Source organism: Miniopterus schreibersii (assembly GCF_964146895.1).
Source record: "Miniopterus schreibersii genome assembly, chromosome: 6".
NCBI classification, from domain to species: domain Eukaryota; kingdom Metazoa; phylum Chordata; class Mammalia; order Chiroptera; family Miniopteridae; genus Miniopterus; species Miniopterus schreibersii.
Genome location: NC_138107.1, coordinates 8344942 through 8355688, shown reverse-complemented (window position 1 = coordinate 8355688; position 10747 = coordinate 8344942). Strand labels below are relative to the sequence as shown.

At 54.9% G+C, this 10747-nt stretch overlaps 1 protein-coding gene across 1 annotated transcript; it reads right to left on the bottom strand.

Annotated features, from left to right (window-relative positions):
* Window positions 1-1259: 1259 nt before the first annotated feature.
* Window positions 1260-9031, bottom strand: CDKN1A (cyclin dependent kinase inhibitor 1A). Its single transcript, XM_081141013.1, has 3 exons — window positions 8927-9031; window positions 4018-4473; window positions 1260-2783 (listed from the first exon to the last, which is right to left on the bottom strand). Exons 2-3 carry the CDS (start codon window positions 4460-4462, stop codon window positions 2734-2736), a joined length of 495 nt encoding a protein of 164 aa, XP_080997139.1. The 5' UTR covers window positions 4463-4473; window positions 8927-9031; the 3' UTR covers window positions 1260-2733.
* Window positions 9032-10747: the final 1716 nt, after the last annotated feature.

Below are 10747 nucleotides of genomic sequence, written 5' to 3'. Positions count from 1 at the left end.
GAACAGTCTACACAGCCTCTGAGTGTAAGAAGCTGATAATATGGCCAATGCACTCTTTCCAATCCACATCCTGAAGGACATATCGTGTCAGTTATGTTTTAAGTGGTCAGTGAACTGGGGCATGCTGGGATGTTCCTCCTACGGGAAAGGACAAGTTACATTGGGGACATCCTACCACTAAAAAGAGACATAGCACGGGGTGGGCCAATCTGGATTTTGAAGGCCATGAGCTAATGCTCCAGCCCACTTACTGGGTGACTTAAGAAACTTCCATGTTTGAGTGGAGTCCAGAGCAAAAAAGGACTCTGGATGGGCCCATGTTATGGGACAAGCACTTGGGAAGTATGACCAGCATATCCCATAGTGCTAGAAATATCCATGGGAGATTAGTAAACAGTGTGAAGTCTCTGGAAAGCCCCAATGGAAAAGCCTCATCTCAGACCCCTAGGGTCTGGAGCAAAGCCATGCAGAGGATGATCCAACATTTGAAGAGTTGAAGTTCTTGGCCAAATTGCAAAATTGGGAGCAAATACATGATTATTGTTTTAAGCCACTAAGTCTTGGGGGGAGGGGGGGGTTAATTATGAACAGATAATCAGAACATGGGTGTAACAATACTTTGTTTTTTTAAAATATTGCATAATATTCCACTACTCTTCTGTTATGAACATTTATGTTGTTTCCAGTTTGGGTCTACTAAGAATAATGCTGCTATGAATTATCTTTTGGTGGAAATCTACACTCATTTCTCTCGAGAACAAACATAGGACTACAATTCCTGGGTCATGAGGTAGGCAGGAGGTGAGGCATCTTTAGAAGATACTGTGTTTTTCCAAGTAGTTGAAATAGATTTCTACCAGCAAGGTATAAGAGTTCCAGTCGCTCCATACCCTCGTCAACACTTTGCATTGTCAGCCCTTTTCATCTTAGTCATTCTGGTAAGTGCCCAGTGGTATCTTATTGTGGTTTTAATTTGCATTTCCCTGATGAGTAATAATGTTAAGCTACAGTATGTTCTTAACTAAAAAAAGATCAAGCAACAAACCAAAATATTGACAATGATCTCTGCAGAGGTGTGATGATTTATTGTTTTTATTTTGTTCTTTTTTGCCTCATGGTCCTTCCGTTTGCTAAGCTTTTTGCATTTTTTAAATTTAAATGCTTAATTTTTTAAATGATAAAAACAACCAACCAACAAACAAAAAACACACAACACCTCCACCTACTTATTCTTAAAAATGACAAGATATATTTACAAGTAAAGTCACCAAGAAATATTTATTGAGCACCTGCTGTATACTCAGCACTTGGGGGGGGGGGCTGAGAAGGACACAGAGTAAAGGACATGGTCCCTGCCCTTTAGAGGTGTACAGTCTAGATAAAGACAGGAGAACCAGGACACATGGGGAGCCAGGAGAAAACAGTCCAGGCCAGGATGTTACAGGAGCTGGAAGGTGTTTGAGGCAGACCCACCAAGTGCTTCGGGGCCTCTGAGGGCTCCATGTTCAGCACCAGGAAAGACAACCCACAACTCCCGGGCCCGTGTCCGCCCACTTGGTGAGCCGATCCACAGCCTCTGCTCCCACCATTTAAAACACCTGACTCCTTGTTCAGCTGTTATTCAAAGTGCAATGAATGGGAGAGGGTGGAGCAGGTGGGGACGGTCCTTGGATGAGTCCCAGGGGCTGGCGTCACACTCTCCCTCCTAGAAAAATCTGCTCCTCCCATCCACATAGCCCTCTGAGAGGGAGATCCCCATTCACGGAGGCCTGCTGACCACCCAGGACCCCTACCCTCAGAGCTGAGAGGAGGGGGTGCTCGCTGCTCCAGCTGCCTGAGGTAGAACTGGGGAGCCTACTTCTAGTGTGCCCCTTCCTTTCCAGTCCACTGGCACCCCAGAGGAGCTGTTCAAGGCTGAGAGGGAACTAGAGGGAAAGGACATAGGGAGGGGAGAGGGGCAGATGCGGACTTGAGCGCCCAGCTGGAAAAGAGGGGCACGTGGGGCTTCTAGCACAGTCCTGGGGAGCCAACAGGTGGAAGCCAAACCCCACGGCTGGCTCCCCTGTGCTCGACAGAGGGGCATGAGGGAGGTGGGTGCTTTGCTACGGGACCCTACCTCCCCGTGCCCTCACAGGACAAAGTAGGGTGTCAAGGGCCAGGAGAGTGCCAGTCCCCTCCACCCGTTCCAGATGGTGCCCACTTCAAGGTCACCCTGCCCAACCTTAGAGGAGGTGAGGGTGATGCCCCAACTCTGCTGGGCCCCTTTCAAAGTGCTATCTCTTTACTTCTCAAATTATAAGGAATTCGGGTCTGAGAATGAAGGAAAGGAGCAGAATTTCATACTGTGCATGAAACAGTGAACAGAGGGAGCCAGGCCCCTTCAGAGAGCACCACCCAGCAGGTGAGGGGCACACCGGCCCCCCCTTGTCTCTGGGAGAGAAGAAACGGAAAGCGTAGGATGAGGTGGTTTTAAATAATAGTTTGCATAATAAAAATATCTGACAACCTAATAAGCCTATCATTCCGCTGTCTAATGTTTTCTTTAAATAATTCTAATGCCAGTGGCTGGCGGGGTGGGAGGTGTTACGATCAGGCTATATACACGAGGGGGAAGTTTAAATTAAAACAGAGATAATAATTAAGACACACGAACTGAAGGAATAGGGCAAAAGATGTAGAACGGGCCGGAGGGAGGCCTGTGTTTCCAGGAGCGAGAGGCTTCCAGGGCGCGGGTTAGGGCTTCCTCTTGGACAAGATCAGCCGGCGTTTGGAGTGATAAAAATCTAAGGAAAGAGAACAGAGGTCAGCCAGGCCAGAAGAACAGACAGCTACCCAACCGAGGCCAACTGCAGAGGGCTCAGGACCCCTCCCTAGGGCCAAAGGGACACACTGCCAAGTACAGGGAAGAACTCCGGCAGCTCCCACCCCATCTCCCAGGGCGTTTTCAGAGCATCCCGCTTCACAGATGTGACAGTTCATGGGACCCACATCCCTGAGCCTCCTCTAACCCAAGCTGCCCAAAGCCATAGCCACCAGTCCTGGGTAGTTATTTAAATTAACTAAAATCAAATAAGTGGAAAATTCACTTCCTTAGTCACACTAGCCGCATGTCAAGTACCCAACAGCTCTAGGTGGCTGGTGACAATGTCTATCTGCATCGCTGCAGGGCCCTGGGACAGCACTGCTCTGAGGATACCATTAGGTCATCGGAAGGGTTGTGCACAGTGCCTAGGCCATGTAAGCGTTAGCTATTATTACTTGTTGTTTGTTCTGACCCAGCTGCAAATCTGCTGTGGGACCCTGGGCTGCATCTCGCCGAGCCCCCGTTTCCTCGCCTGTAAAATGAGGGTAATGCTGGTGTGCTGCTCTAAGGCCCAGGTGAAATGCTCTCTGTAAAGGCTCTGGTCTAGGGCCTGGCCTAGTGAGTGCTTCAGTGTCAGCATCACTCATTCGTTATTTATCAAGCACCTACTATGTGCCGACACCATTCTACGTGCTAGGGATTCAGCAACGAACAGGAGAGATGTAGATCCCTTTCTGGGGGAGATAATATCCTCGTCGGGGAGAAGGACAGCATCAAGATAAGAAAGTAGCTGCTGACAGTAAAATGTACCAAAATGAACCAAATAAGCAGGGCCGAGGAACAGGAAGGGGGGGGGAGTTAAGTTTGGACAGAGCAGCCAGGAAATTATTATTACCATTAGTTTTCTCTTCATTGCAAATTTACTGTGTGACCTGAGGAAAATCTACCTGTCTCCTTGCCTGCAAAAGGGTGGCAGGAATGTCATATGGATTGTTTTAAGGACTAAATGAAGTCCTCCTTAGAAATTTAGTGAAGGGCCAGCATTTAATAAATGTTCGCAATGAATGATAGCTTGTTGGTCTTGGCTACAGACTTCCCCTCTCTGCGCCTGTTTCCCCCTCGTAATGAGCAAGCTGGACCGGACAGCTCAGCCCTTGCACCATGAATTCTGAGTCTCGGTCCCTTGCAGTGTCATTCCCTGCGTTTGCCCTCACCTGTCATGCTGGTCTGCCGTCGTTTTCGGCCCTGAGACGTGCTAGGCCCACCTGGGGACCCCTCAGGCCGCTCGGAGGAGCAAGGGATGAGGGTGCAGGACAGTGACAGGTCCACGTGGTCCTCCTGAGCTGTCCCCTGCAGCAGGGCAGGAGAGCTGCTGGCCTGCTTGCCTCCTCCCAGGTTGTCCTGGGCCCCCCGCGGCCCTGAGGGCACGTAGAGCTTGGGCAGGCCCAGGCCCCACACACGCTCCCAGACGTAGTTGCCCTCCAGTGGTGTCTCGGTGACAAAGTCGAAGTTCCATCGATCACAGGCCTCCTGGACGCAGCTGGCCATTAGTGCATTGCAGTCTCGGCGCAGCTGCTCACTGTCCACTGGGCCGAACAGGCGACGGCAGGCCTTGCTGCCACGGGGGATCGGGCGGGCATCCTGGGATGGCTCCGACATGGCTCCTGCAGCTGGGACACAAGAAAGGCCCTGGTCACTCAGGAAACTGGCCTCTCCCTTACCAGGCTGTGCTTTGCTCAAGTGAGGTCTTCCTACTAGAACAGGAGGTGAGGGGGTGTCTCTGGCTTCTTCCAGCTGATTTTCCACCACCTCCTTCCCACAGGACCCCCCACCTCCCACCAACAGACACTGGGTTGGGGCAGAGCCCAGCTATCATGGCACCCCAGGGTGACTGGGAGAGCGGGCAGTTTAAGGGCAAGCTTATGTCAACAAAGCTTGTTGCAATAGCAGGGGTCAGAGGCCTGTTAACCACCAGGTATTATCAGCTAAAATCAATTTACTTTACCCCCCCGAGGTGTCCCTCATGGGTGTGAATGCCCGAAGTACGTGTGAATTTTGAGTCCAGCAGTTTCCCAACCTTGGCCAGGAGGTCAGTTCCCAGATGAATGGACGGGCTGACAGCTCCTCCAGCCTCCTGAATCCCCTACCCAGATGCCCATGTGGAGTAAGGCTGCTCTAACACTTAAAAGTACCCTGGACTTTGGGGTAAAAAACACCTGGGATCCAGACTTACTGTTGCTGTTTACTATCTAAACTTTAAAAAGTCACTTAATGTTTCAGGACCTCAGTTTCCTCTTCTGTAAAATTGGTTCTCTGAAAGCTTAAAGTGGAAGCATGATCGAGCAATTGGCAGGGAGTCGCTTTAGGAAAGGCAGATGGCTTGGAGCTGACCGGCTGACTTTTGCGGTTAAGAGCGAGGGCTATGGAGCAGGACTGCCTGGATTCAAATCCAGGCTCTGCTGGTTGACCCTGAACAAGTGGCTTAACTTCTCTGGGCTCTATTTTCCTCATCTACAAAATGCAGGCAATAATAGTAAGTGTCTGAGACGACAGATGTGAGGATTAACTGAGCGGAGAATGTGCTTAGAGCAGCACCTAGTATGTAGAAGTGCTTGGAAAACAGAAGTATTATTGTTTCTCTCTGTCTTCAGTTCTGGCTGAGTCTCCACCCAGACAGCAGCTGACAGGTGCTGTAGGCTGAGGGCCTTTCACAAGGATGGCATCAGGCGAGTGGCCTGGGGCTGAGGAGGAGCTGGGCAGGGCAGGGCGGAGCCATGATTTCTCCCAGGCTGAGCCACATCCTGCCAGGCTCATCAGGTGATCTGAAGTCTAGACTGCCTTGAAGCCCCTGCCCCATGCTGCCTGCATCCAAGGAACCTGTTTTGCAGGCAAAAAAAATTAAAGACGGCCAGTCTACCCAGTTCCTCTCCTCCCACTTCAGGGGAGGAAAAGCCAGGGGAGCACTGGCACCCACCTGCCCTGCTCTGGCCTGACTCCAGGGCGGAGCGGCTGCACGAAATTGGCAGGGACTGGGTTTTACTGGGAACAAGTCCTGATTTGCAGGCTCTGAGGGTGAAAGCTTTGCTGAAGGAAGCCCTGGACTCATGACACACCTACTGCTCCCTATTCTACCTCTCACAATGAGTGCAGCCCACATCTCAGCTGATAGGGAAGGGGCGGCACTTGGTGACCTCAGACCAAGCTTAAAGGGCAGAAGAGAGAGGATACTTGCCCCCAAACTATACAACTAAAAGTGGTCAAAGGCCATTGTCCCAAAGAGGAGTTACACAGTGCAGAGCCTTCAAATAACCTTTATCCACTGTCTCCAGGGCAAGGATTGAAACGTATTTATATATTTTTATGTGTCAGGGATGCTCTAAGAAGTTTATGATTTTCCTAAAAAGTGGGTATATTAGCTCCTTTTTACAGAAGAAGAAACCAAGGATCAGAGAAGCTAAGTAACTTTCCCAAGGTCACACAGCTCACACATAGCACAGCCAGGACTTGAACCCAGGCCTATTTGCCCTGAGTTCTGTGCTCTGGTGTTGAACTCTACTCCCTCACTAATTTTGAGGTTTCTTAACCAAAAAAGCCCATTAGAATCACTTGGGGAGCTTTTTCAAAATGTAGATCAATAGGCCCCTCCCTCTCCAAACCAACCTAATTCAAATTGAAGGGGATTTAAGCAAGTATTTGGCAGTTCCTCAGATGGGCACACAAGAGAGGACACACAGGCCTCAGGGCCTCTGAGCACGAGGAGGGGCTCCCCTAGGGCTTTATCAGGAAGCTGATGTTCCTTGGCTCCTAGGAGCTGAGGATGGGACGGTCATCCAGGCAGGGAACCTCTCTCCTCCTACCACCCCTCCCCTTGTGGCTCTCACAGGGGCCCCATCAAAATCTGCTCTCGCACCCATTGTCATAACTCCCAACTCAACGGAAACTCACAGACACAAACCCCTGTTTACAAACAAGTAACTGAGAATAGCTGTCTTCGCTGGCCTTCGTGCTTTAGATCGCAACCAATTGTAATTCCCAAGTAAATAGTAAGCCCTCAGTAAGCGCTGTTGAACCAGTGGAGTACTCTTTTCAGGGGGCGTCGGGGGGCCTGGAGGCGGGGCGGGGGGGGGGCAAGGGAGGAGCGAAGGGGGGGAAGCCGCGCTCCGCCCGAGGGCGCGTGTGCTGTTCGCGTCGGGGCCGGAAGGGGGCGCCAGTCGCCAGGAAATCACGCGCGGGTGGGAGGTGCGTGGGCCGCTCCTTGGACAGCGGGAGGGAGCTGTGATGAGTCAGTTTCCTGCAAAGGGCTCCCTGCCCGCCAAAACTTAGCTTCCACTCCGACTGCGCGTCACTCTCAGCTGGGGCGGGGGGCGGAGGGGGACCGGAGGCGGCGAACACGTCACGCTGACCCAGCCAGGCTTCTGTCACCCCGCCACTGTCGGGAAACCGCGCGCTCTGGCGCCATCTCTGTCACACACACACACACCCCGCACGCACACACACCCCGCACGCACACACACCCCGCACACACACACACACGCACACACACACACACACCCCGCACACACACACACACACCCCACACGCACACACACCCCGCGCGCACACACACACACGCACACACCCCGCACACACACACACACACCCTGCACGCACACACACCCCGCGCGCACACACACACACGCACACACCCCGCACACACACACACACCGCACACACACCCCGCACGCGCTCACACACACACACACACCCCGCACGCGCGCACACCCCCCACACACATACACCCCGCACACACACACACACCCCGCACACACAGGCGCGCAGTGATCTGATCCCTCCACCGTCCCTCCACGCCCAAAGCACGGAATGAGTCAGATCCCTGGAACATAAAAATAGACCGGAGCAGAGAAAACAAAACAGCTCGAAAGTCCTCCCCGAAACGCGACATGGAGGGAGGGCGCCGCCTGGACGCCCTGAAGTGCCAAACCCAGTTCCAAGATTTTTTTCCGCAGGAGGGCGAAGTGCCCTCCCCCCGCCCCGCCCCGAAGTCGCGGGACTGGGCGGCGGCACCCAAAGGGCCCCCCTGCTCGGCTCAGCCCCGTCGCCTTCGGAGAGGAATTCTGGGCTGGGTCCGGGGCGCCCCGAGCCCCCGCGACCGCGGCCAGAGGCCCAGAGCAGCGCCGCGCCCCGCGAAGCCTCAGCGCTCCCAGTTTCGACCCCGCCCCGCCCCCCGGCGCAGACCCCACCCCAGCCGCTCACGCCCAGTGGCTCCCCCGCTGCCCGTCGCCCCGACCGGCGCGCGGGCTGGGCCGGGGTCGCGGGAGCCGGTGGGAGGCAGGCGGCTGGGACTCGGGCGCTCCCCGAGCGGACGGGCTGCAGGGAGCCCACCCAGCGCGGGCCGTGGCTCCGGGGCCACTGGGCGGGGACCGGACACCCGGTCCCGGCTTCCCTGAGAACACTTTGTACCCGCCAAACAGGTCCCCGTGCTGATGAGCGGGACAGAGGCTTCGGGGGGGGGGCAAGGAAGGGGACTTCTGCGGAGACACTGTCCCGCAGCCTGGGCCCGTTCCCGGGGTCTCCTGGTCACCGTGAGTCACCTCCTCGCTGGCCCTTCAGAGACATGTCCCGACTTGTTCCCCAGAGCTGGGGACACAGCCGCGCTGACCTCAGCGCCCAGCCCGGTAGCGGACACGACGGCGTCGGCGACCCCGACCTCGGCGGCCCGGGCGGGGTCGACCCGGGGCGGCCGCAGCGAGTCCCAGGTGAACCTGCTGCGCCGGGCGGTCCCGCCCCGGCCGCCGCCCCGCGCGCGGCGGCTCCATCCCACCCGCGAGCCGGCCGCGCCCCTTCCACGCTGGCCTCGCCCCAGCCGAGTTTCAAGGGGAAGGGAGCGTGGCCACCGATCCCTCGTACCCCTGTCCCTCTCCCCACCCGCGATCTCCGCGGCACATCCCGACTCCGGTCACAGGCGCGCTTCCAGGCACCCGCGGGAGCAAAACCGAGCCCCGCGCGCTGACCCACGCACGTCATTCACCTCTGGACACAGCCCACTCACACCCACGCGGACACGCTCGGCTCGGCCCCCAGCCGCCAGCCCGGGTCGGCCCTCCCTGGCCTCGGCTCCCTCACCTCCGACGGTCTCTGTCTCGCGAATCCGCGGCCGGCTCGGGTCTCCAGCCACCGCCGCCAGCGCCGCTCACACCTCCGCGGCCGCCGCCCCGCGCCGGCCCTTTTATAGAGCAGCGGGCGGCGGCGGAGGCGGGGCCCGGCTCAGGCACTGGGACCGCCTCCCCCGAGACACCGCCCCGCAGCTGTGAAACCTGCCTCGCGTCCTGCGGGACCGAGCGAGGTTCCCTCCTCCCCGCACCCCACGCTCGGGGTCGTGCGCTTGACCATTTCCCCCACGAACTGGGCCACAAATGTGAGGGTTTTTTTGATTGGGAAATGAGTGGGTGCTCCCCAGGAGGGATGGCACTGTTAAGCCCCCTTTCTGGCCCTGAAAAGGGGTGACATTGATAGTAAATAAAAATCCACAAATAACAATAGAGCGCCTCACTTTGCAATTCTCAGAAAAGCCCCACATGGTACCTCCATTTCCCCACCGATCCCCCGCTAGACCACCTCTCCCCAAGCATCAGGGGCACCCGGACACCCCAGCAAAGCCCCTTGAAGGCCCGAAGCACATTCAGCCCCTTTTATTTCACAGATGAGGCCCACAGAACTACAGGGATGCAGAGCGGCTGCTTGGCAACACCTCAGGAAAGGAGGGAGTTGGGGACACTTCTCAGAAAGGGGCATCCTTGTCTCCAGGGGGAGACAAACCTCCTGCACCCACCTCCTCACTGCCCACCCCAACTCTCTCACCTCAACAGAAGAAACCTCTGATTGCAGCGGGATGGCTGGGAAGGGAAGAAGGACTTGGTGAATGAATTATCTCCTGGATGCTCCGCACAGCCCACTGCCGGGGAGACTGAGGCTCAGAGAAGTTCAGTGACCTTACTCAGATCACACAGCAAATGAACGACCACGGTTGGAACACAGATGTTTTGCCTCCGTCCCAGACCTGTCTGCTTGCTGCTCTCTCTGTTTCAGAGGCTCTAAAATGAGGGAAACACCCAGGACCCCTCATTTCCAGACAGGTTACGGAAGCGGCACTGATGAACAATTCTGGGAATGTCCCCTGGTGCTCCTGACGGACACAGAAGCAAGTGAGGTGCCCATATGTTCCCACCAACCTCCATACCCCTAGAGCCCCCCTTGAACCCCATCTTTGCCCCTTCCTTCACCTAAAACATTTGCAGTTTGTTTTTTAAAAATTGCAGAGAACGGTGTAAGTCTGAACAGAAATCCCACTAAAAAATAAAATCCGGGCTCAGAACAGCTTCAGCTGTTGCCATGCAGGGCTCTTCAGTGTCTGGAAATGTCTGCCCGGACATGCCCAGCCTCGTTCCTCTCGCACAGCTGATCTCAGGGAAGGCAAAGCTCCTTCTCCCTTTGCTCCCCAACACACACGCCCGCACCTCCCAGAAGATGGGTTGTGAAAAGTCCAGCAGGAGACAGGCGCACCCTCCTAACCGCCTTGGACCCCTGGGCTCTCAGGCATCTCAGATAGACTTGACATTGTGTGGCTGTTTACTTGGGGGGGTTAATGAAGGCTTGTATTGAACTACTTACGGTTTTGTGGCATAGAGCTTCACAATGAAATAATTCTTTTTTGCTGTTGTTGGGAAGTGACTTTTTTTTTTATAACTTCTAGCTCACCACCACAACAGAATTCAACAAACATCTATAAGGTACCTACTAAGTGTTTCCCACCATACAATTGAGTGCATAGCCAGGCATGTTCTTAGAGGACTGTTTCCCTGAAAAGGGCAAAGGAGCAAGTTGCTAGAAATCACACAGGAGATCTGACTCCCAAAACACACACACACACACACACACACACACACA

Excerpts from the sequence above, each read along its gene's own strand:
- CDKN1A (XM_081141013.1), bottom strand. The coding sequence starts at position 4,462 with ATGTCGGAGCCATCCCAGGATGCCCGCCCGATCCCCCGTGGCAGCAAG. Across the intron at positions 2,784-4,017 it reads ACGGCAGACCAGCATGACAG|ATTTTTATCACTCCAAACGC; the intron begins GTGAGGGCAAAC and ends CTCTTTCCTTAG.